Here is a 27,957-nt window from a genome sequence, read left to right on the forward strand (position 1 = left end):
ATATCCAATACAAAAATACGTTTTTTTGTCGAACAGAAGTTGTATTATCGACGAACAAACTTTTGCCAAACACAAATTGCTCTCTTCAAACATATTACGAAATAAATATATAAAATTTCAAAAAATAGGTACAAACAATAACCATAACCATTGGAACTATATACTCTAGTTTCCATTATCTGCAGTAGGTCTCTTTGGTATTTTACCGACCATGCAATATCAACCCAATGAAGCTATTTCCAGATTATCACGTTCCGTTATTGGTATGGTGAACCCACAGTGGTGTATCCACTGTTTACACCCTGTCTGTTGGTGGCTGGGGGAGCCAAATGACAGTGAAATGTTATCAAACTATCAACTAGTACAGACATGGCCTTCCGTAACATCCTCGTAAAAGCTCTTTGAAGATGTTGCTTTAGGTTAAATAATGTTTCCAATTTCGAAGACCACTTTTCTAAAAAAAAATACAACGTAAAGTTTTAACATAGTTATCTCAATGCATCGTAAAAGGGACACGTTGTGATCATACACTTTGCTTAAAATAAAATATTTGATGTAGCCACCTAATGCTGTGTTAGTAACAAAGACGCGCGCCAGTAAACATGCATATTCATATAATGGATGGTGCTCAGATAATTTCTTAAGCGTGTGTTTGTTATGCATCCTTCCCGTGGGCACAAGGAGTACTTTGCCAGCAAATGTCGTTCGTGTTATACACGTTTGAGGGCACTTCTGTTCGATGGTAGGTAACTAGCCTTGGGTCCTGTCTATTTCAGACTGTGACATGTCCCAGAGTCATGTTAATGCAATTTACATACTGAGCTGAATCTAATTGTTTAGGCCTGACAGGCAGGTGCCAAATTGCCAAACGCCCTATCTTTTTACTTTATATTTTTTGTTCAAAATCAATTTTAGCATCAGCTAACAACGTTTTGCATTATTCGGGCATGAGCAGAAATTGAGATGACTTGATTATGTGAGGAGATCCCATTACCGTTAACGTTATATTTACAGTATATTCTCTGGTTCAAGGGATATGATAGCGTCACCAGACTTTGAAGTTTATAAAAAAATAATATAGTATTTATAAAATGTATGAATGTGCATTGCAGTTTCGTAAATAATAATGGTGATATGAGTGTGATAGCTACCGGTATGACACTTCATACGCTTGGCGTGTATTTCTTGGTACAGTACATATTAACATTTGAAGCATTCTACTTAGAAATACAAAAACCGATTTACTAACTTTATTTAAGGAATATGCTTGGTATTCTACCATTTAGGTGGCACTAAGAATACTCAAATTTGGTTTACTGCCATATGCGATGTTTTAGATGTCACTTTTTAAACATTCTATACATTTCTGTTTCTCTTTTAGTTGGAAATGCCTCTCCAGAGATCCGTGTACGGGAACCTCAGTTTACAACGATGTCAGGCTCAATAAACCACAAGAAAGGAGACCTGGCGATACTTTACTGTTCTGTTCAGAATCTTGGAGAACGAACGGTAAGCAGTATTGGCATTTGGTGTGTGTTAGGTGTGATCACGTTCCTTCCAAATAAACATCAAATGCATCTGCATGTAACCTTGGTGTAAATGAAAATGATATCTCAAAGGATTACAAATCTCAGTCAGGTATGCTATTGTTGAATCGCTTAGTGTAAGCCTATTGTCTGACGAGTAACAGTACCAGTAAGTTAGATAATGATAAGAGAAATGGTGAAAGTTTTTAAGTATTCAAAACGATAGTAATTGTTATGCCATAACAAAGAGCAAAATTCACTTGCTTTCAAGTTGTAATATCAATTTCAGCAACATAAAGATAGAAATAGTGAATTATAATAAATCAGACGTAAGTTCAAGTATAATGTCCTTATTTAACCTATCTTAAGCCCCCATGATAAAGCACACAATGAAATGCTATATGCAATTTTGGGAGAATTCCCGTGGGTCAAACCACTCTATTCCTATATATCTGGGCAGTTTGATTGCTAAATGGCCTGGAATGATAACTGAAAATCGGCAAAGTGTCTGGCTGATTCTTGATCGAAGATGTAGGAGTCATGAGGGATTTTCCTGTCATTGACTCACTACGCATGGCTTCGACCAGTGTCTACTTACTTTTTTTGAATAATTCCTCGTTGCCCTTAAAGCTTTCGCAAATCCTCTCGTGACAAATTAAAAATCCAGACGGTGATTTGGTATTTCAAATTCCAACTGAAAATGTCCTGGTTCTTGGGAGATTTCACTTATTACTTTTGCCGGTTACATATAAGTTGAAAGTATGTCGTGTTTTATGTATGGTGACCGCAATTCATAAAACATGTCAACCTATTTCGGTTACGACTGGAACTAAAAGCCACTGACCCTTACACAAGTTATAAATGTCAGCAGTTCTCAACGTACATCGCACAGACATAGCCTTTTGTACGCAAGGAATATTTCGTTCTATGTCCATTTAAACATTCAATGCCTTCGTTTAAGATGGGGTCGATGTAATATCCTCTTCTATTCATAGAAACTAACATTACATTCATCATTTGTAGATGAAGGATAATATCCTTATCATCAATCTCAGTCCACTGGCATTCTAAGTTTATAACATACTGTCACAGTTGTATGCATCAATTTCCTTTCTATAGCAGGATATTTATGCTGAATCTATTCGATCATAAGTAAATGAGTCCGGAATCAACGACTATTTCCCTTTTTGATTTAAAAACTTGATGAACAGTTGTACTTAATCAACCGATAAGTTATGGTTTTACTATTACACGATACTAGTATATCAAAAATAAGGTGTTTCTATACGCTCTGGATAACACATTGTATTTCAGTCCGCTAGAATCGAACGATACAAAGAGAGTAACTCTTGTTCCATTGCACCAGCGTTGCCTTTCTAAATTAATTGGGCATCAATGTGATCAAACACATTGCGTTGTCCAAATTTTGTTCCTATTTTAAAGAAAAATCCGAGAAAACATATATCTTGGAAGTGGTTGGATCAGTTAATGCTTTCCGGTTTCTGTCTCAACCTCACAGATTTAATACACTGTGGCATTAATTAGTGGGGAGAATCTACACCATACACGCAAGCTGGATACAAAGTGATTTTGAAAGAGTATGTAGGTTGCGGGAACACTAATTGTAAGTTAAGAGACAGATTATGTCTGTGGTGGCGTGGCTTCCACAGTCACATACCAGCTTGAAAAAGGTCCCGTCTGTAAGTAGTCAATACACGTAAACCGATCCTCGTATCATACGGTCCGCTCTCTCTGGAGCATGTGGTCATCGTTGCCTGGAACCTCGAGCTAACTGAGGCGATGTCACATGAAATACCTCATGCATTAAGAATTGTTTATATGTCCTATTGGGTACCCCATGAAGAGAACACTTCACGTAACTCTACTCTCCGGGGAAGGAGAGGATATTGTTTTACCCTGCATCAGGAGCGATTTATCGCGTTTTATTTTCTAAGCGGAAATACCTTACGTTTAATTTATAACGACGTGACGAACGCGTGACATACGTACTAGGGTGATGACGATACTGTGGGTCTGTTGGCTTCCAATTACCAAATTCAGTGCCTTTGTAAACCGACTATATATTGACTACTTAATCACAAAACAATATACGTTATTTTACAATCACCACACGTACAGTCGAACACTCAATTCCTGATTACACGGCATTGGTGCATTTTGGGCTAATTCTTAATCATATAATTCAAGTGCGTAAAATCATAACTTCAATAATCTTTTGCTAAGGTAGACTCCTGAGGTTAACAGTATGCAGTTTTTTTGTCTTTTCTACTCAGTTCCACTCATGTAACCCCTCTTCTCCATTTTCTGCCCTCTCTTCAATCTCTAGGAATAGCGATTTGCGTCCATTGCAATAACCCCAGATCACTGACTTCGATCGATCACTGCTGAATGTACAGTGGTCTGTAAAGAGAAAGAGCGTTTGTTTTAAGTGATCAAGCTAAACAATTCTTCAAAAGACTCCAAACCGTACATGTAGTAAAAGTGTGGGTGATTCTATGTATACTGTACATATTCCAGTCATTATTCCACGTGTAATCTGGAAACGTTTAGGAATGTTGCCAGTGCTTTATCACCATGTTGACTGAAATGGTCCATGGCCATCGACAACAACACTTCGTGCAGACAAGAGCAATTTTACCCCACTCTAAACTCGTAGCTGCCAGCGTGCACAGAGGCAAGAAGAAGAAGACAGATGTTAACTTTGCCAACCAAATTCGATTGGAGAGAGAGTGATGGTTTGCGGCGAGATATCAGCACCATGACGTGTCCATCTTCACAATGGTAATTCACAATTCACCACGTCATGAAGACCAATGGCTTGGGCGGTTGTAATGGCATTCCTCCTTCGGGGTTGTGAAAACCCCAAGGATGGCAATTGACCGAATGGAACTTGCTGCAAGCCTAGCCATACCACACGATAAAGTATGGCTGCAAGTGCACATAGCTGAATATGCATGTCTAAAAAACGTCCTGAGGATGTGAGGGAAGAAGTCAAGTTTTCTCAAATCCTACACTGTAGGTCATGAGCTCAAAGACATACCCCTCAAGCATAAAACCTTAATATTATAAATTCATGGGAAAAGACAAATTTGACAAGCTAATTATTACTGTATTAAGATCGTTCTTTTCACTTTTCTTACGTGAGAAATATTCCGGAATGGGGAGTATAGAGACAATTTCATTGTATGAGCAGACTGTCTGGTAAATAGGAACTTTGTAACTGCCAGAGAAGACATATTTAACACGCAAAGACGTGAAGAAAATCACGACGCTCGATTTCATGTCCAACACACTCCACTGGCTATAGTCTGGTGGATGTGTCTATACCTTAACTCATCCGTAACAGAAATACACCTTCATCTGAGGCAACCGAATTGCTTCTACTGATTATAGATGGGTTCACAAGAGATGTTGTAGACAGGCAAACGGTCTGAGGGTGAATCCAGCTGCTGCCAAGGATATGGTGAGCAGTGATTGAATTGTGAATACTGTTATGTCGACCTGATGTAGGTGTTAGCCTGATCAATGTATATTTCACCTTAGAACTCTGACAATATAAACTTTATTGATATTTTTTATGTAAGTTTCGCCTTCCGGGCAGCTTTAGGCCGATGTCAACCGATATTAAATCAGCATGAACTATAACATTGCTTATGTTAGAGAAATATTAAACGCACAAAATAATACTTTTTTAATCTATGACAAGGGAGATATCATGTGTGCCACGACATGTATGTTCAATATAGAGCATGTGGAGACAAAAAGCAATGATTTCATGTTAAGCATGTTTAAAACTTATTGTATGCGATACTCAATCGTTCATTATATTTGCCAATTCTATGGGTTCAGTTCGAGACAGCTAGAAACAGAGACTTTGATGTGCAATGTTGTAAATGATCATAACTGTGTTATACTGAATGCAAGTTAAACTTTTGAAAAATATATCGACATTTGTCCTTATTTATGCTCCAAATGTTTTTGTATACTGGTTAGCCATGACGAGAAACAATGCCAACATGTATAGCAAACACATGGGGCCAGAACAATCCAGCATCATGCGCCCGTGGCACCAAATCTGGCTTTAGTTTCCATTTTTTTAAATTATGCAGGCAGTCTTCAGTTTCCAATTTAATTACAAGTGAAACGTCTTCAAGATGGTGACCAAAGTCTAGCGAAACGTATCTCCTGTTGAGACTATAGTCTGCACATCAAGGGCAATGTGGGGATATAGAATTCAATTATCATCGAAACCATCGATAGAAAAAGGAGCTTTTTTTCTTAAGCGCCCATGTTAACCCCAGGTCTTCACTGTTCTCCATCTTGTACACATGTTGAAGTCTTGTAATGAGCAGCAGCCCTGAACGCAAGGATAAAATGCGCCTCATTGTAGTAACATTTGGAAGCGATGATAGTAATGCAAAGCAAGATATACGACAGGGAGGAACACCTATTGTAAGGCCATTGCTGCTCCTGAAAATTGTTTACCCGGTGCTTGTTTCCAAAATCATTGGTTCATTGGAAATTGATTGCGTTTTGATATATCGATGCACGGTAGACATTTCCTAACCGAGAGTCATATGTAACTGAGAGTAATGAGAACAAGCTTGTATTGGTCTGTGATAAATCAAATGTGGAGTGTGTTTTACCGATGTAAATGGTACAAGTATGTAGTGTCGCTTTATATAGCTTAATTAGGAATTTGTAGGTTGTGCCAACATCTCTATATTCCCTGTATTAACACATACCGCTATGCATATTTGTCATGATTTCGTTAAACGCTTACACCCATAGCTTGACTTGTTTTGTGTGAAAGTGGCACTATTACTCTCCTTCTTGTGATCTTCTTGTGGTATGTAGGGTAGCACAACATTACTTTATATTATACTAACTGTTAAAATACCAATGTACCAGATCGGCTGTAAATGATATATCGTCACCCAGTAAAATGTTACATCCAGATAGAACAGTAACTGCTGTTCCAATTAACCTGGATCCGTAGATTTTTTTCATCTGTATTTGTACAATGTAAATGTTCATGCCGTATCTTTATCATCAGGTTGTATGGAGAAAACTTCCCATGGCAGGGCCACTCACGGTCGGCACGAAGACGTGGGTAAAGGATAAACGAATTCACGTGGAACATATGCCAAACAGTGACCAATGGAACCTTATAATAGAAAAGGCAAAAGTTAATGACTCAGCAACTTATGAATGTCAGGTCAGCTTTAGAAGCAAAAAATTGCGTCAACTTATAACACTCACTGTAAAAGGTACGTTTAATCCTGATTTATTTTACAAAGACAACTTCAGATAATTTTCAATTTTTGTTCTGTTTTCATTTTCAGGAAATGTGATTACGTGGATGAATGGATTTTATTTACGCTGTCATCAGCAATATTTCACCTTCATAATGTCAGGCTTCGTTGTTTCTATCTTTCATGTTAATATCACCATCGATCCGTGGGCCATTGGTTTGATTTAAACACATTTTGTTCACGAGGCGGTAAGGGTACGTGTGTCAGGTTACGACTACATATAAGAGAAGAGCGTCTAGGAAGGATAATTATGCATACACGTTCGACCAGATTATCAACCTGATATATTTTGCAGTCACCCGTTAGTTTTTAATTTCAAAATACATCTCAATCTAATCGTAGAGACCATGTGTTTCATTCGAAGATATTCACTTATATCAAACTGTGATCAAAAGCATAGACACTGGTACTACAAAGCAGGGGCTCTCGTATGATGAGGCACCACTCTCCTGACCTATAAGATGTGGCTTGATGCATCTAGTGATCTCTGTTGGTCTATCGTGGGTCAGCTGACATTGTATAAAAAGGTCTACTCAGGAGAGTAGAGGTCCCTGACAGTTAAAGTTAAACCAGCGGTGATTCTGCATTCCTCGTGTGACATCCGTCGCAGTGGTGGTAAGCTTCAAAGCGATGAAAGATGGCGGCGTTTGCGTTCCCTTACACGTTATAGATTTTCCACTTGTACTTTACGCTTGCTCTAATCCTTCAGATAAGTTTCCGATGGGCATATTTTTTTCTCTCTCACAATCGCGGGTGTTCAATTAATATTTTAGGCACGGACTTTGTAGCGCTATGTATTGATAATACGTCACAATACGAGATTGGAAATATAACTGAGTACACTGAGATTGTCCAGTGATATACCATGAATGGATTTTGACTTCTGATACATTGGTTCCTATTTCAGATGATTCACATAAAGACGCGCCAAGTAAGTAATCCATTCTTATATCAAACACTTATAGGTTGCATATAGAAAGCAAATATACTTAAATTAGTGATAGGTTGATTCACAAATATTAGACATAAGCTGCAGCTGATTTTTACATAATACCATGAATTATTCCACACGCTACGACCACTGCTGTTATATCTCCGCAGCTTTACCACGTTAAGAAGCACCATGTCTTCTTCTGGAAATGCAATAACACCTGCATGCGAGATCACTCACCACCCCAGCCCATGTATGCTCTAACCACAGGCTATTTTACTACATGTACTCAAACTAGATACATAATTACATGTTGTATATAAATAAATGTTTTCATAACACACATGTGTGTGGTTTGTACATATAAACCACCATATTTCACACGATTCATATAATACATGAATGAGATACAAGTAGTTCTATTTTAATTCAATTCAATTACCTTAAGCATTTGGCCTTTGCTTGAAATGATTGTTGTTCTGATAATTGTAAATGATTCTCGATTTGACATAAAGTTAAGACAATAACAAAGATAATTAATAGGTAATTCAAAAAATTAATGATATCTTAGTGATATTTTGTTGTCGGTAGTTAAAAATGCATTTGATCAAATGTCACTAAGACATTATTAATTACAATGCGAGCATGTTATCGATTGCGCCATAGGCATGTTTTATATTTTAGTTTCCGTTGTTTGCGCATGGCCTATATGTAATAAAAACTTAATAGTGACCTGTATGTCAGTGCATGATATGTCAATATGCTTTTACTTCTCTTACTTCAACTACAGGTTTCAAGGTATATAAATATAGAACTTTGCATGGACGAACAATCACAATATGGGAATACTCGTGTTTTGCGCGAAAATGAGTTATTTCTCTTTCAAACGATTATATCTGAGTGTGTATTATCAAAGGGTGATAATGAAATGCAAACTTATAACGTAGAACATCACCAAAAACATACCTACTTTACACAACGAAACAAATATCGAATAACACGAAAGACATGCTGGTAAAAATATCTGAATAGAAAAGGAAATGAATACCTTACTCTCATCGATTATTATACTTCGCTATGTATTAAATGAGGCTTTGGACTGAAAAGATAGAGAGGACATTCTTGGTAAGTATATTCCAATTCGACGACGGATAGTGTCGAGATAGTGATCGTGGTTCACTTGCGTCGCCAGATATTGGTAAGGGGAAATAACTCATTGTTGCGATGACCTTTGATATTTCTTTAAGACACCAGAGAGTGTGGAATGGCTTTTTACGTCGTCTAGTGGCGGGCTTCATCTCTTCGTTGTGGCCGTGGCACCAGTCAGAAATCAATTTTGAAAGTCTAAATTATGATTTTGATATGCAGAGATCGTTTATTTTTCAGCTCTTTCCATTTCAGGGATTCAAATAAGTGGCGAAAGTTATCTTAAGAAAGGACAAACGTTGAAACTTACTTGTAACGCCAGCTTAATAGATGAATCCATGGACGGATTATGTTGGTACAAAGATAAGGACATCCTAACTACTCAAGGAGACAAACGGATACAAGTGCTAAGTTCTGTGATGCTCTCTAGAACCTCGAATGGACATATGAGCAGTGTGTTAGAAATCACAGATACTACAGCCAGTGATAGTGGAAATTACGTGTGTAAATCGCCAGAAAATTCACAGATGGCAGGAGTCCGAGTGGAAATATCGAATGGTAAGTGTCCATAAAACCTAAGGCCTTTCTCTTGACTTCGTTAATACTTCATAACGCAGAACGTGTATTTAGCACGAGATTTACTTTTAAAAGACAGTCGTGTTGAGATGTTCAACACGTCAACACGAATAAGCATGTCAAGCATTATCATCTAACAATGCTGCATGCCTGTTGACAAGTCGAACGAGAAGAGCATGCACAAGAGAACATTACGAACGTTAGTTTAAATCTCACTATGTTTAGAAAGCTGCCAAGAAAAGTAACTATTTAGCAAAACTGGAAAACATTTTGTAACGTTTGACAATCATAGCCTCTGTGCTCAATTTGAATTGTTTGATAGGAATTACTTTTCAACTTAGTACACTACTATCCCACATGACAAACTTAAAATAAAACTTCATTTCTTGATCCATGGAGATGTTGTTACAAAACGTCGTGACCACATATAGTTAAGTATCTATATTCAGAGGTTCAGGACAATTTGTGAAAAATGGAAGCAAGTGCAGTCTGAAGTTACTGAGAAAATAATATGCGAAAAGCTGGACTTCCTCATTGATAACATCTACGTAAAATGGGGTATAAGACATTTGGGCAAGAAGTAGACATCCCCACGGGTACCAATTATGCCCCCTTCTTGCGGGTCTGTTTCTTTATGCATATGAATCGGAAATTCTGTTCGGACTGGCAAAGTCAAAACAAGGTAATTTGGCTAGGAAGTGTAACTTAAGCTTCAGATATATCGATGATCTGATATCGCTCAATAACAGTCACATAGCCAATTCCCTTCCACTGATTTACCCACCTGAACTTAAAATAAAGGAGACCAGTTAGACCGCCTCGTATGTTTCATTTTAGATCGATCTATGCATTAAGATTCAGCGTGACAAAACACTCTCCACAAGACTGTATGACAAGATGGATGACTTCAACTTTCCAATGGTCAACTTTCCCTTCATGTCGAGCAATATTCCAGCAGCTCCAGCCTTTCGATTTGTTATTCTTTCTAGACCAAATATTTTATTGAGATAAATATGAGTTTACGTCATTTTTGTGTCATGGGTACTTTGATTCATACATCTTGTCCTGATGAATACAAAAGTTGTGACCACCTAGCACCCCACCCACCCCTCCAATACCTTCATTTCTGATATTGTCACCCAGTTAAGCAATAAAGTCTGGAAACCTTCATTAAACCCTGGGGATTGGTCCATATTATTCAGTTACTTGGGTTATTGTGTTTGTTCGTTTAGCGCACACTTCAGACAACAATTTGAGTTCCTTGACCAAAATGTGTCTCGACAATTTCGTTAACATTAAGAATTTCTTAATATGTCGATATATTAATACGCCCATCAATATACCCATCAAGGTACAAAACATCGCATTGTGTTTGTATGTTGCCCAACGCCGCACTCGGCAATATTCCTGCTTCATAAATCCTGCTGTAAATGATCTAGTCCAGTCAAGACAATCCATTGATTGACATTGCGTACAATGATCCTAGTCGTAGGGCTACAATGACATGCTATCAAGCACGTCACCGAGCCTGACCATCCGAACCATTTAGTCGGCTCTTACGACCACCATAAGAGAATATCATGTACATATGATCTAACAGTGTGACCAGAGCCTATTTGTACGAAGCCATCTTAGCACTGTGAGGATTGTAAATCCATAATATTTCATTGAATCGATCTTACGATAATCCTAGGCCAACGATCACCTTGTAGGTGTACCTATATATACAATTTGTAATGCTACTGGAATAATCCATGACCAGATATGTTTCTACATTATTAAAAATAAAACTATCGACAACGTTACAACTTTGCCCAATAGGAACGGAATTCGCAAACTATGCATATGTAAGAGATAACTTATTATATGTGTGTACACTGTGTAAGTGACTCCCAAAATGGTTGGCAAGATAATTCGAGTTTAATGTAATTATACCCATGTGTTCTTTACTTTGTCAGCTACAAGGTGCAGAGTATCAAGCGTTAGTTCATTAACCATGCCACTACAATCTGTTCTTTATGGTTCAGTGTGAATTACTTCTCATCATTTTGATTACAATGATGACTGACATAATGGAACACGTGTTCCAAATTATCTCAAAGTGGAAGGGGGGGGGGGGGGGCAGGAGATATTGACAAAGCATATTGTTATTAGATAATCAAACACTGAAGATTACCACCTACTGTAATAAATTCTTTGTACCGTTGCAGTAATTATCAGTCGCCAAGGAATGCATCTAATACTGCAATTTGCTTCTCAAATGTTATAGCTTCAACTGTTGTTATGCCTTAACACCTTACATTGAAATAACAGAGGAACCTCATTAGGACCCACTTTGGAAAATCAAGAAATAGCTTTACGCCGGTTTAGCCCTATTTATTCGGTACCATGGCGGCTTACACAAAGAATGGGTATCTACCATTGTAATTGTATTGGGAATCGAACCCGGGCACTCAGCATGACAAAATATATGTTTACCCTCTAGGCAGCCCCAACCCGAACATAACATAGATGTGTGTAATATTATCATTTGTTAATGGCATCGCATCTTCCCGAGGCAAGGGAGTTAACTGACTATAAAAGTCCAGTTTCCACCCTTGCCGAACTAGGCTGGAATTTCTGGGCTCGACCAGTGGCTATTACAAATAATGTCCCTTTTAAGTCCCTCCTATTGACCAATCATTAGATACTTTAATAAAAGTCATGTTTTCAATCAAGGTGATCATTTTATTAAAGGCAAATGATTGGTCAATAGGAGGGACTTAAAAGGGACATTATTTGTAATAGCCACTGGTCGAGCCCAGAAATTCCAGCCTAGTTCGGCAAGGGTGGAAACTGGACTTTTATAGTCAGTTAACTTCCTTGCCTCGGGAAGATGATGGCATCGTTGGTAAACAAGTTAAGTTAGGGCTCGCGTAGAGACCACTTCTTTTAGAGCATCGTCATTCTTAACATCAACATATAGAATATTAATACGAAATTATATAACTAGTATAAGTATATTCAGATTTAATTATTACTTGCATAACCAAACATGCATGCAAAGAGATGCATATTCATAAATAAAGCATAATTAATGGCATGTAATATTGCAGGAACTTCTATCTTCAACCTACAACTGATTAATGCATCAATTACAGCATACCAAACTGACAATTTCCCTTTAAATAGTCACTATCAATTAAAGCTAACAATGCACCGGGGTTTCACTTCAACGTGTTTAATTTCATTTCCGCAACTGAATTACGTTTTTCGATCGCGGGGCCCACATTATACCCTATTATATGTTGTGTGTTGCTTTGAAGAATTCAGGAGCGTAAACTTTCGATGGAACATATTTTAATTACGTTTAATAACAAGATATGATGATAGGGGTATTGGGTATACTTTATTGGGAAGATCAAGGTTCCATGTGGAGCTGATCAGTTGCAAGATCAAAGGCATAGGATTCATGGAGACGTTTATACGAACTGTTTTATAATAAGAAAGGTGACTGATGTTTGCCCAATGTTTGTGAAATAAAGACTCTACAGTTACATGTTACATAAGGCTCAAAGCCATGATAACCTTTTTGTGTTTATGTGTTTCCGTATGGCTACATAAGTCACGCTCACTTACAAAGTGTGTTTATTCAAGAGATATATCACATTAAATCTGATATAACGGTAGGTTCAGTAGGCATTTACATGATATTGCATTATCATTCTTTCAACATAAGGTTAAATGTAGAGGGACATTCCACAGCTAAGACACTTCAAGTTCTTGTGTTTATAAGGAAGGAAGTATCTCACTAGTCAGGGTTTAAAAATTGTGTTTTCGCGTTTTGTTTATTGTTATGTTCAACAGAATATTATGTTTACATCCAAACGAAATACCGTCTTACCCTAATCAAGACTTCTACCGGGCCATGAACTAATTACAGACACACGTGCATGTCTGCTAAACGCATTCGGAAGGAATGTATGCATATATCCGTGGCATTCTGTCACTAACCTACCTTGATTTAAAGCGTGCCTGAGTATATCTGTACGTGATGGTAAACAGATAGACATGCGGGTGTGAGTATTTACGGCGAGACAAATATTTTTCTTGACAAATGTGGTACAGAAACAATCACACATCAAGCTGACTCGACGTGAGTACACATATACTAGTCCACAGTTGCATGATTTCACTATATTACAGATATTATGAGTGCTGATCGCTTTTCGATGAACGAAACATCTCCTCTCAGAAAGAATGAGTAATCAGTTTCAACCTGAAAACACCAATAAGCACCAAAACACATTTCTGACATTTTTAAAGGCTAGATGATTACAATTGTTACCATTTTTTACCCCCGAAAGACATTTTTCACCCATGTTGTTAAGTTTAGCCGTATTTAAATTCTTAAAGCAGTGGTTTGCTTTGAGATCCACGACACTGAAAATACGCTACACCGACATCTGCTAAATATCAACGTTCCCGTGTTGTCATCGTGCTTTTTCTCTTTGGCAGGTTCCCACAATATTAAGCGAGGTAAGATCCATTCTCTGCTGCCTTCGACTCTGTCTTCATTTTCTTTGACAAGTCTATTTCTGCTTGCAATCGATCCCATTTTCAACTCATCTGAAGGATGATTCGCATTAAATAATTCACACCCTTTCACTTTCATATATGCAAGTCCGTAATGTGTCTTTCTTCATGTGTTTTTGTATGAAAATAACATGCATGTGTTCAGTCTGCTGAAATTGGCACTGACCCTTGCGGTGATCATCATTTTCACCATAGTACAGCCTGAGCGGCCGGATATTTGACACACCATTGCATTCCTAAATAGGCAATAAATAGCGCGTTTGCAGCGGTTACCTCCTCGCCGTCTGTACTGGGAAACAGTTGAAAGGAAGACACTATACATTATTCAGACCTTTTGACAACTCAAGGTGGTATAGTGGCTTTGAATTGAACCTGACTATTTTGAACAAGTCCCTATATTAAAATAGCCGTTTTACATATTCTGTTACTTTATTTGTCTAGTTTATTATATTTTCGGAACGCTACGACATATGGTAAATCCTGCATATATCTCAAGAGTGAAACCACTGATAATATTCTATTTTGTATCACTTTCGTGTGTGCATATTGGGATTCGTGTAAATCCTATAAACACCAATGATGCCACATTACTTTCTCCACACAGGCTGAAGTAACGCCACACTCTCCACCTGAGCTTTCCTGTTATTTGTTGCACATAAATGTTTCCATAATAAATAGGTTATATAGTATTCATTTCATACGAAATTTTCCATAGCTGAATTAAAGTCTGGTCTGAAAGCACTCGTTATATAAACATTGTTAGCGAAACAAATAACTTGTTGATCAAAGATTGATGAAGCAAATGATCAGAAAGCTGGAGTTATTTATTATAAGCATAACGAGTTATTTGTAATATATTTTTATATGCATGACCATAAAATTATATTAACGGTTTAAATTATCTACAATGACAGCATATGCAATCTGAGGAAGTGAGTAAAATGTCATATGACGTACCATTACATGGTGGTACATGCGTTTGTGCGTGTGTTCGAATATTACTAAGATACAAACAATGCATGTAGACACGTGTACATTCTTCAACCTTCCATAGTCTTTGAAATTAACTGTAGGCTGTATATTCACAGTTCCTCCAGATCCTGTGGAATCGATGGATATGAAAAGTTCTCCAAACAAGAAGAAACATGTAAGTGGGTGCTCACATCGTGTTCTCTCAGACAGTTACCTTCTTTCAACGACTTTAATCACTGCAATCGTTACACTTGTGATGAAATAACCCTGAGGATATTCGAAGCAAAGACGCTGTGATATGTGATCTCTTCTAGCATCATTTGGCGTTAAATTGGACGGCAATTATTGACGGTGTTTCCCAACAATGACGACTATCATGTTACTGTTGGGGATGAGTCTGACGGTATTGCCAATATCATCTGGTGCTGTGCTATTTGTGCAAGGACGCAGATGAGGAGGACAAGTGGGATTTCAAACAACTCGTCTATCACTGGGCCCAGGCTTAGGATGGAAGACTTCTACATTTTCACATTACAAAGTGCTTCGTTCACATTCCAACACATGTCAGTATTATGTACACATCAGTCATCTCACGTCTATCGTATTGTGGTGGATTTCGACATCGTCCCACACACCTGAAGGTATGTATTGGAATCGATTAATTTCACAATTGTTGATCGACGTCGATTAAGCTCTTTTCTGCTTTTACCAGCAGCAATGTATAGAATTTTACATTTGAACTTTTTATTGGGTGTCATGTTACAACATGAATACGAATTGCAAGTCTTGCCTTTTAATTGATACTATGACATATAACTGATTCGCTGCTCACATGTGGATAAATCCGACACTTATGTGTTAATCGGGCTGGATTGGGTGCTTGCCAAGTATGAACAGGTTTGAATAGAATTAAGGCCGACGTTGACTACCTTTAACTAGGAATCTGAAAGCCCGTCTGGTTAAGAACGAAGATAGTTAAATTGTCATGGGCATTATTTTCTCTTTCCGAGTTAGCCTCTCTATGACCCATAGATGACTGGGCTATTTATGTACAAGGAACACACAGATAGGCATCATTAAGATGCGATTTATGATTCAATGGCGGGTCTCTCCCTTCTGTGTACGCGAGATGTGTTAAGATGTCTACTAAGATACTGCTGTGAACATTTATTGTATTTCGTTTTCAGACTATAGGGAGCAGTGGAAAATGTGCATGTCTCATCGAGGATACTTCTAAGAAATGCTTTGCAAACCAATATCATTTGAAAAAGACTAACAGGACAACGTTAGCAGCTGGACTTAACACTGAAACAGTTTGTATCAAGAGCACAAAATCGTGTTGAGACCTTGTCTAATACAATACGGTTATTATGTCGGGGACATTTCCTGCAAATGTCAACATGATCATTCGGGACCCACTGGCCTTTATTAACACATTTTGTGTAAGGCGGACTATTGGAGGGACGTGCCTCAGAACATTTGCATATACAATTAGAACAAAGAACTAAGCTTTCGTAAACACTATAACAGATATCTATTTGTGTGAGTTGTACATGCTCACTTGAACTTTTGTCCATGTACAAAACATCATGTCAAACACGTTTGCACTTTGGGAACATTGGATATACATGTGCGTGTAATACGTGCATGTGCTTAATGACAATAATTCAGGTAACTTGTACGCAACGTGCAACACTAATTTGTATGATGTATGGTAAATTCCTCGAAATCATGGCTATAACGAGTTTGTGAATTTCAACGAAATGTAATCCATGACAGCAATATCTAGCTAGATACCTAATAACGGAAAAGGTATATTCAAGATACAAACTGTGTATGTCTGAATATAGTGTCCGTCTCCTACGGTTTAGCCTGAAGGGTTTAAAAGCCGCAATTGAATAATGTATACTGAGGTATTGTACATGTGGAGCTTCGCTCAATGTAATAATCCTGGTTTCGAGGGTGGTGTGTAGCAAACTGTACTACAGTCTTTCACGGTAAGTAGATTTTGTACATTTCATACACATTGTCTTTGTTTGTAAAAGCAAATTTGAATAATCTGTGATATGTGGAACATGCGGGCTATTTTATTTCTATTGTTTATAGGTTTTTTTGTAGTCCATTTAATGCAATGGATATTTTCTGTTTATTTGCCTGTGAATACGTTACATGTAACGATAATGTAAGAATTTGCAGATATCACCTAAAGAATTTTAGTGCTAATGGTCTATTGTACAAAATATTGAGGACATACAATAGTTCACACGTTGGATAGTTTATGTGTATAACATTGTCTTTGAAACAAAATAACCTCGCTTTGTTCTCTACGTATGGACACAAATACGGGATTGCATGAAATGATAGATATCATTCTTTTACCAGCTATGTACTAGCAAGGATGGGACATGGTGAAAGTTATTAATAATATTAGTATTGTGATCCGTGGACCCGTAGAACTGCGTGCTATGGTTATGGCATACTCTGCATCAGGGCCCCGATGGTAGCCCTTGTACGGGATCCAGATCCACTCCTCACGCAAAGCTAACAACGCTGGTAGGGTGATCTAGGAATTTGACACACACGACGTCCTTCATTATCCCACAGATGTTCAGTTAGTTGAGGTCAGGACGTTTAGTTGGAATTTGACACAACAAGGATGTTCTCATCCTACATGAATCCACTGACACAGGAGAAGATGTTGTTTACTAATCATACGCACAAGGAGACCTAAGACTAGCCGCTAAACTTCACCACGATCACGATTGTAAGTCGACCATCAAGGCCATCCTACAGCTGCAGGTGATTACTGATCCATCTCCACACTGAATGTGCTGTACCATGGTGCACTGCTGATAGGGCTTGTGAGCGTAGTTCCTGTCATGATAACCTGTGCAGTTGCGAAGGAACATCAATTCATAAATGAATATGGTACGATGCCAACTGTCGTACACAATGACAACGTTCACATCCCATTCTAAGAGTTTGTAAGTTGGTACAATATTGATTCCAACATGCGAAAATGTTTAATCCGGTTCAAGCCAGCGATTATGTTTGATGATGATCTGAGTCTGCCCCTTTCGCTTGGAGTGATATTTGCAATGAAAATGCCATAACCTTGAAATCACGCTGATTGATTTGCTGAAATTACCAGCAACCGCTCGGAGTGAGTACACCAACCTTACCATGTCTTTTGCTTGCCTTTTGTGCGCTACTTTTTGTCTCGCAATGGTGAGAGTGAGTTCACTCGCTACTGCAACAATTCACGATCATTTTCTTATCCTACATGGCTAAGCAATTATGACAAAATAATGCCACTAAGAATTGCTTTTCGGGGCATTCAACTGGGAATGCGACCGCTATATGATCTGTTCCTGATTACTTCTTATGCGATCCCTTATTTTTGTCTGTAGGTATGTTTACAGTAAATATGTTTTTACTCATCCAAGCAACGCGTTTTCGTTTTCGTCAAGACGTGCTTGGGAGCAAGAAACAACAATGGGAATGGTACGTGATTATCGATTAATGATACATCATCGGTCTTAGTAAGAAGAACACCTCCAGCAGTAGACACTTTTTCATAGGCACGAGCCTGTAACAGACCACTGAATACATCACGATGTTGTGTTCTTTAGTACAGTCATAAATCGACATCAGCATTGACCTCGCAAGTGTGCAAATTGTGAGGATTTATGACGCTGTTGTAGGCAAAACATTCTTCAGTAACTGTCTGTATACCTTCCGTCATGACTAGGAAAATGGCAGATGTCCAAATTGCTGTGTCGGTGTTACTTTTGAAAGCAAGCGAAACACATTTCCTAAGTACTGGTGATGTGTTGTTTGGTTTTTATGGTGCGCAGATCCGAAGCTTCTACATTGTGGAAATTCATAAGTGTTATGGGTATTTCAAACCGTAATTGTATTTTACAAATGTTTACAATGTTGAAAATGTAATACTGGTCTTTTACATTTTAGATGTTTTAGTTATCTGGAACCAGATGTTTTTGTTTCATCTGAAGTAAAAATATAAATGTCATAACCGATACATGTTTGCAAATGTTTCACGTCGTGGTTGAAATGTTAGCGTTGCATTTCAAGGTTTGATTAGGGTAAAAAGCTGTTATTATAAGAATATGATAAGTGTTAACTCTTTAGGTTCCCCAATTCACAGCTTTTCTCCGTCCATATCATTTCAAAACAGCCCACCCACCAATATTGGTTAGAGAACTCATTATGAAAAGTCGTCATCTTTATATTTGTGATAATGCATATTCTCCTCTACCTTGAAATATCTGACACGACAGTTCCCAGATACATGTACGACGCCCATAAATTTAACAATAACTATTTGTGAACAGGTCAAGTCAATGTTGTTAATGAAATTACATAGTTGCGAAACCAACAGCTTTCAGACTACATCTCAATTTGTCATTTACACAAAGCTGTAATTATTACTATTGATAATGATATATTTTGTGTCCCATTGTATATTGTTTGTAGATACACATGAATATGTAAATGGAACATAACATCATTTAAGCATCATTTTTTCATATGTATATATCCACTATTGATGTATATATTATGTAAATATTATTATCCATGTAAATTAAACTGAACATAATGAATAGATTTTGTTGTTTCTTTTCAAGATATATTTTACACTCATTTCCATGTTGACATGTTGAAAGAAATACTTGCTTCCTGACATAGAAGGCGATGGGGTAGACCACTGGTGAAAGCTTTCGTTCGTCATGCTGATGGCACGGATTCAGTTCACATTTGCGAAGCCCATTCCTGATGATCTTTCTGGAATATTGCTTAAAGCGGCGTAAAACCATACTCACTCACGTTTGAAATCTGTCCTGTTATACACTGATTCACAGGTTGCATAACAAGTGGTGTCTCCTGGAGTTTGATTATGTACGTCAATTTGTTAGAGTTGTGTTTCTGTTCACCTCGTTGTGTTGAGATGCATATGGTACGTGAAGACAAAACCCCACAATGCATACCTTGCGGTTGTATTTTCACATGGGGTGGAAAATGCTATATGCATTTCACGCTTATCCATTGATCGGGAAAAATATGCCATGTCTTTGAGTCTGGCGTTATACACTAACCTCCCAGGCTGTTACAACACCCTAGATGGTTTGAAGACGAGCGTCCTTTAACAGTTACTGCATACCACAGCAGTTTCGACATCTTAAGCTCGGTCGGAAACTTTAAGATTTGAAACCACATTGTCTGAAAATCGATACGAATGATTACAGCAACGTTGTCTCTAAAATTGGTCCCAGATCGCCGATCTGAAGTCAAGTATGTTCATCATACCACTTATACTTATGCCCAAATGTGTTACATTTATTGTGCAGAATGCACATTTATTGAACATGATCTGATCTTTCAACTCACAGGATGTTCAACAGGTTCATCTCCTCTAAATGGTACAGTATTTTCCCTCCGAAACAGTGGGTTGATTAAGGTGGATTAGGATTCTTCACTACAAGCCAAACATTGAGGTCTCTGAAAGTTGCACACAGGTGAGTGATTGAATGTTGCATAGCGCCGAATCCAGCAGTATTCGAGCTAATGTACGGCCTGTAAATGACAGACCATGCCAATGGTTGATATAATTGGGAACGTCCAACGCCATCGGGGTTCGATAACACGCAATCAACCACGTCACCTAACCTGATCATCAGATTTTAGTAGCCTCTTAAAATTCCATAGGTTACTAGAGATAATTTCAACCCCGGAAACAGTCGGGGTACAATTCCTTGCAGAATGCCGATTTAATGAGTGTCCCTACATTTTCTGGTCCATCGCTTGACTGTCTTGTTTGTTTACAGGCCACCGTCGCATGGCAGGAGTACTGCTGTGCAGCTTCAGGTAAAATCGAAAACTTTGTATCCAAATTGTGTGAATGGATGGTGCTAACGGTAGGGCACGACATGCTTACCCTTTTCGCGTACAACTGGTGCTATACACATTTTCAGGAATTCTTTCATATAAATTATTTTTTTCACATGCCTTTTACGCCCAGTCTGTTTCGGTGGCTGATTGAGATTGGTTAATCTCTGACGTCGGCGCTTTATATTTCCGCATCAAATATAACATTTGACCTTCTCAGCAAATCCAGCTTGTATCATATGGAATACAGGAAGTGTTCAGTAAATGTGGTAACATACCGTGCAATCTCGTGTCGTGAATCTTTCGTGCTTTTTCATGTAGCTTAACGGTAATTACAACCAATTTCACAATATAATAACCATCACCTGACTATGAAATCACATAGCGAACATTACATGACTCGACTCGTGGGCTGCCACTCACCTACACTAAACCGAGTTTGGAGCTAGATTATCCGTTGTATGCAAATGCTTCTAACTTTGAGACGTGTGTGTATATAAATGCTATAATGAATATGATTTTAGAACCGGCATCATATCGATTCTTGTAATCGACTCGAAGAACGCTGGCCACTCTATTGCCAGGTTGCACCTTAAGAGAACAGTCCATGTGTATAAATGTTCGAAGGTATGAGAAAATGTGATGGTCAAAGTGCAAAATCAAATCATTGCCAGAGTTCCAATTGCAGCAAACCACTTAACATATAATTCATACACGTCATGCATCATAGATATCACATCATTACCTGCAAACGCGCTTTGTCAATTATTGACACACAGATGACCAAACGAGTTAGATACCGTTTTTATTACGAGGGTATTTCAAAACGTATTTTCGCTCGTTAGACTTTTTGAAATACACTCTTTGTAATAAGAACGATATCTAACGGGGACGAGTGTTGTAATCTATTTAAGACTTGCTTACACTTTATAATTATCGAAATTCAACGTATGAATACAGCATGCGCATCTGATGGTACCGGTTGTCTTGACCCATAACTTCACTCGTTGGTTCAACTCTATATAATTTTCATACATAGATGTACCGGTGTACCTACCTACAGTTTGATAATGACCGAAGAGACTGATAATGTTTAAGATAGAGATTGCTCAGAATAGAGATCATGGTAACTCTTAATGACTACATGAAGATTTTTGATAGGTGATACACTGGATCCCTAGAGATCCCCTGTGCTTACTCCGATCAACAGAATATTTTCTGGCATGACACAAATCCAAGTGATTCACGATGCCTGATTAATGATCGTTAATGATAGACTTCTTCATCAATTCGTCAAGGTTGTTCGGTCACCTAAAGAATAAGTCACAGCAGTGCGATTCAGAATGAACTGAATATGTTTGAAGTTTTCCATTTTGGCATATTTTATTTGACAGAGAATACGTACTATCACTGTGTCTACATCATTATACCCTTGTTCTTTGTGTATTTGTGCAATGTCAGACGCAAAGTTAGTGGTTAGGAAATTAAATATACGCGACAAGGTGGGTGTAACCTACCCCAATGGTTGAGCCCATCACAAACACATGCATAGGAAAGTGAATTGTATTCATTCCACTTGTCCTTGCCTGATTGTACTTAGGACCGTCGTTAATCTTTGAGATGGAGATTTGGAGGTGCATCTACTGGGCCCACCACTTAATATTCTCATGGAGCTTTGGAATCCAGTACAAAAGAGGAATGGACATTGTCAAGTCAAACGTTGATAGTTCTGAGGGGTGCATTTGGCATGTAAAGCAGCGAAAGAGCCTTGCGGTGTATATTCTTGCTTTGTTGGCTTGAGTATACAGTTTAAGCAAAGCATCGGTATAGCATCCTTAGTATCCTTTGACAATGCCCATTACTTGGTCTACCGGTCACCCCGTATTTGCTATAGCGTAATATCTGTATTCTATTATAAACAGTATATACAGGTTATCACACGAGTATGTTTATGAACATTAAATATACTGTATTACGAACAAACATTGTATTTAGCCAGCATTTGACTAATACCAAAACACGCAAGCATGATAACCTCTTTATCATGATATTGTGCCATCCTTAATCTATCGACGAAAAGAATATTCTCATCTCTCACATTACCTGAACATATTAAACTTTCCTGAAACGTATGCGTTAAAATATTACGTCACAAGGTCCATGTTTTGTCAGTCGAAGACATGGTTCCAAGTGAAACTTGTATTTTGGACAGTGGTATAGCGACCATGTAGACAAAATGATAATTGCCTATGCATGATTTTTCAAGGTAACTTTTAAAGCAATCTAATCTTTGTCGCTAATAGCCTTCGGTGTCAGCCCATCGGTCCGCCCGCAAGAGTAATTTCTGGCCAATGGGAAGTTACTCTAGTCTATGATATCACGTTTGTCTGACTGGACATGTCGCATTGTCAAAACGATACGAAATAAAGCCAGCTGACCAAAACAGCGACAAGATGAAACTGTTGAAAAGTAATATTTCGGATATATTTCGACCAATTAAAACTACTTTAAATAACTTTTTATTCGGGAAAATGTTGTCTCCAAGCACAGGTATGGAAACCGATACCCCCAACGTTCTCGCAAAAAGTTTCGCCATTTATGTATCCAATGATGCCAACACATATAAAGGCCTCAGCTACGCCCCAGTTAGTCACTGATTTTGCGTATCTTGGACTATTTTTTTGGTGACAATGAGCCATTTAATTTGTCTCGATTTTGATGGTCAATTCAGACTCGATGGCCAAAAGACCGTCACTGATTTTTTTTATATAAAGTGCATATGTATCTGTAAATTACTCCCAAAGGATACAGTTTTTATCCCCGTTGGCTAACTACCTTGGACGCACCAACTGACGTCCACACTTCTTGAGTGTGCGAAAGTAACAGGTCGGCCAGATATACCACGAGTAAATGGCAAATTATTGAAGCAGCATTGGGACAAGGTCATTGCAAAGGTATGGATACCTGACACATAAATAATCCGGGACGAGCTCCCGCGACTAAAATTATATATATGTGCCGTGAATCTGGTGAGCTAACTGCCAACCCTCGTCAGGCGCCCTTGCATGAACCCCAAGTTCCAAAATAAAGTCACCATTGTTGTGTTTCATTACATCCGATTGCCTGAAAATTAAAAAGTTCAAATCTAATACGGCGCCTGATGGTATTGGAAACAGGTCTTGGAAACTGTTCCCGTGTATCCAAACGCCATTATTTCACTATTTAAATTTTCTTGTGTATACAGTGGATGTTCTGCCTTGGTTGTGCAAAGGTCGAATACTTCTCCCAAAGAAAGGTGATTTGACTGACCCTAAACACTTCCGCCATATTGCTTGCCTGAATACACAATACAAAATATTCACTGGGTGTCTTATTAATTACTGATCTTGTGTCATCATTCTGCGCTTCCAATGACATATATTTATATGGAGCAGAAAGATGCATGAAAGGGATGTTGCTGTAGTAAGGATCAATTACTATTTCAGAAAAATATCCTTGAAAATTCTAAAACATGTTACCACCGTAACCTCTCAATGTGTTGGAGAGACTACAGAAAAGCTTATTATTCTGTACCTCACGAATTGATTTTGAAGTCACTGGAATGTGTTGACTTCCTCAAGCGACTACTTGTTTTACTAAAGTCTTTGATGAATTGCTTTTCAAATCAACTTGAGACGTATTCTCAGGGGCAGGTTGTGACTTTTGGCTTTTGGCTTAGCAAAAAGTAAGGTTATCATCCTCGACCTCCTCAGTACAGGTCCCCAAAAGCCCTCACTCACCTCCTTTACATGGATGACCTTGAACTTATTGCCAATGGAAACAGAAACAGATTCTCTTTGTCGAGTCTTTTTTTTAATGATATTGGCATGTCCCTTGGACTCGACAAATGCAACAGTCTCCATCTGAAACGTATCAAGACAGAAGAGTGAAGATCAGTCCATTTACTTCGGGGAGGGGTTATTGACCATCTCGTGGAATGTAAGGCCACAAATACTTATGCTGCCCCCGTCCTTTCGTATTCTTGTTTGTGTTGTTGATTGGACCAATCAAGAAATTCAGAGTATTGACACCCTCACACATTTATTTGTCGGATGATCCTCTTGTGAAGCATATCAAGACTCATGGTGAAAACAAGGCATTCCACAGCTTCCTTCACCGAACAAAGGATGTGGGACATGATCTTAATAGCAATGTTGATGAAGCAAGAAACAACCATGCGAAGTGCCATATTAAATCAGCCCAGACTGACCTTAAGGAGAAGCTATCTGAACTACCACTGCATCGAGTGTGTTGAGGAGATAAGCAACCCTGCAGAGTACTACTCTTGGATGAAGTCGGCTGGCCTAAAAAAGTGAATCCGAAGGCTTTCTGTATGTTTCTCAGGACCAGTCACTTCTCACGCGAAACCGCCAATGTGTGATTTTGCATCAAAATGTAAATATGAAATGTAGATTATGCAATAAATTTTATTTTCAGTGGAAGCCCAGCTTTGGCACAAACACAGTATGGAGTGGCTCGATCCTTTTATTACCGTCTTCGCCATGCGTGTGGTTTTGACACAGAGGTCCATCCATGGTAGAGGGCATGGAAAACGATAAATGCAAAATTCTTTGGAATAGATCCGTATACAGCCACATATCTATCAAGGCCAACAAACCTGATCTTGTCCTTTTTGAAAATTCAAATGAATTCATTCACATTAATTGATTTGTTCTGTCCCTTTTGACACTAATGTGATTGACAAGATTCAGGAAAAACATGGCAAATATGCGGACGTTGCTTTCGAAATGTCACGCTTGTATCCCAATTACGGTGAGGTGCTATAATCTTAACAGTTACATTACCAACCCATCCTACCAGGTACCAATTCTAGCCGAGAAACCTATTCTTTCATGTGATAAAACTGATTTACTTTCTTAAATGGTGAATACAATATATAAATACGTATTTGCATCGTTATTAAAAAGCTTTCATATTGATATTCCTCAACAAAAGTTAAAGTGGCATGTCAGTTGAACAAAGCGCTGTATCAGATGTCACTTTTCCATTTTCATGACATTTGCACGCACGATATTCCATAAAGTGGAATGTTCAGACAAAAAAAACCAGGAAAGTCTATAGTTCAGCTAATAAAATTTGTCACTTCTGCAATATTTAAAACGAAATGGTACGATATTTAATCCAGATAAAATTTATAAATCTTGCATCCGTCGAACATGGAAAACTATCTTGACTGTGAAAATTGGAATATTAATCTGCACCTGGTGTACTGCCTGTTTCATCTGTGTTTGGTATTAACAAGGAGACAAGATGTCTCCGTTGCTAAAAAGCCTTGATCAGTCTCTTTCACATATGGCGACATTTGAAAGTTTTATATTGATTCAGTAACATTAAAAACAGAACCTGGCGTAAACATATCATAACTTTTGACAGCCTCGCTATATCCTTGGTTAATTGGTTTTTCGGACATCTAAGAAGATATGCTAGCTGTTTGCATTGTAAAGAAAGTAACCATTCAAAAACCCATACCAGAGGAAATGACACTTCTTTAAACCTTGGATTTTATGCAATATGTCTTCCGTGGGTTATAGAGGAAGGATTTGTATTCTCTGTGCAATAAGATCAACAAGGTCATTTGCATTATTCCACACTCTCTACGGTTCGTTGTGGTTTCCACTGGTTATATATTGGTCATCGTGACGATTGGTTAGCATAGTGGCTAAAGTGTTCGGTCCTCACGCTGAAGCAGTGGGTTTGATTCCATACCTGATTTGAACAGAAAATATATTTCCAAATTTAGACTTTCTTCTCATATACTTGTAATGGAAACTGGAAGGTACAAATGTTCAGAACTTTGTGATAGAAATTGTCCTCATTGCCCTTCTTATATAGAAGGTGAATTTCATTTTACACTAAAATGTCCACGTTTCTCAAACAATATTACTGGAAACAAATCAGCATTTAAACTTGTAGACCTTCCTATTATAAAAAATGCGAAACAAATGTCATGTTTTGGTAATGATATGCTCTCCACGAAACGTGTATCCACGTCCTGTATACTGTATCAATTATTTGTTCTGTTGATTGTTTTTTAATAATACACTGGTAAGCTGTAAAGCTTAAAGATAAGAAAGAATTTAATTGATTTCACCCAGGGCTACAATGTGTGATGTCCATTTCAGGTATCCCCTGATGTGCTATTGCCGGAATATGGGTGAAAGCGGCGTAAAGCCAGTTCACGCTCAAGGACTAGAATTCAAACATTATAACATTTGTTTAAAGGACTAAATTAAGTACTTGCAAATGCAGCCAGAACAAGATTGCGTGTCTGATTGCCATGATACGTAGTTTGATACCTCCGGTACATGTTTTAATGTGCAGTAAAATGTATTATGCAGCGACATGTTCAGTTAACAAAAATAGTAATGCCTTTATCATGTTTGGCTCTTAGTGTCAGTTGCACCAGTGGGGTTTCCTGGATTACTTGTCGTAAGAGTCGACTGATATGGATCGGGTGGTCAAGCTCTGTGGCTTGGCTGTGTTGTATGTGAATGACATGGTCAATGCTCATGGTTTCAGTCAGAAGTCCAGGCGCGGTTCTCTTACAGGTTTCCGTGATATTGCACGTATATTGCGGACAACTAATTCACGTAGCTCGAATTAATTATATCGCCGTCCCTAGAACTGTTGAAATCACATTTAATGACTTAAACTGGTATTTAATTACTCGTAGATATTACCAAAAGGGGCACGGCTATCGGTGCAATTCTCATTGAATTATAACTTTTGCGTTTTTAACATGTCGCATTGTCGCAAATAATTAAGCTGATGTCATCCAGTGTTCATGGCGTGACATGTGGTTTAATGTGATGCCGTTCAAATAATAACCTGAGTGTGCTGATGTCTCCAGCCAAGGCAAGAGATTTCACAAAGGACAAATAATAGATAAGTCCTGCTGAATGGAAGGTCATTTTCTAAATCTCATATA

The 27,957-nt window shown here is 38.1% G+C and overlaps 1 protein-coding gene across 2 annotated transcripts in view; it reads left to right on the top strand.

The window, feature by feature from the left end:
- The window catches only part of LOC124131372, a 70,335-nt gene extending 50,662 nt beyond the window's left edge, over positions 1-19,673 (top strand). Inside the window, exons 2-8 of one of the 2 annotated variants that reach the window (XM_046494610.2) lie at positions 1,382-1,509; positions 6,604-6,817; positions 7,770-7,793; positions 9,180-9,497; positions 14,013-14,033; positions 15,179-15,703; positions 16,250-19,673. In XM_046494610.2, the coding sequence (XP_046350566.1) occupies positions 1,382-1,509; positions 6,604-6,817; positions 7,770-7,793; positions 9,180-9,497; positions 14,013-14,033; positions 15,179-15,327 (854 nt within the window). In that variant the 3' untranslated portion in view covers positions 15,328-15,703; positions 16,250-19,673. The remainder of the gene's footprint in view (positions 1-1,381; positions 1,510-6,603; positions 6,818-7,769; positions 7,794-9,179; positions 9,498-14,012; positions 14,034-15,178; positions 15,704-16,249) is intronic. The other variant, XM_046494611.2, reaches the window with a different exon arrangement.
- Positions 19,674-27,957: the final 8,284 nt, after the last annotated feature.

Source organism: Haliotis rufescens, unplaced genomic scaffold (assembly GCF_023055435.1).
Source record: "Haliotis rufescens isolate VD_foot unplaced genomic scaffold, xgHalRufe1.0.p SCAF_1, whole genome shotgun sequence".
Lineage (NCBI taxonomy): Eukaryota > Metazoa > Mollusca > Gastropoda > Lepetellida > Haliotidae > Haliotis > Haliotis rufescens.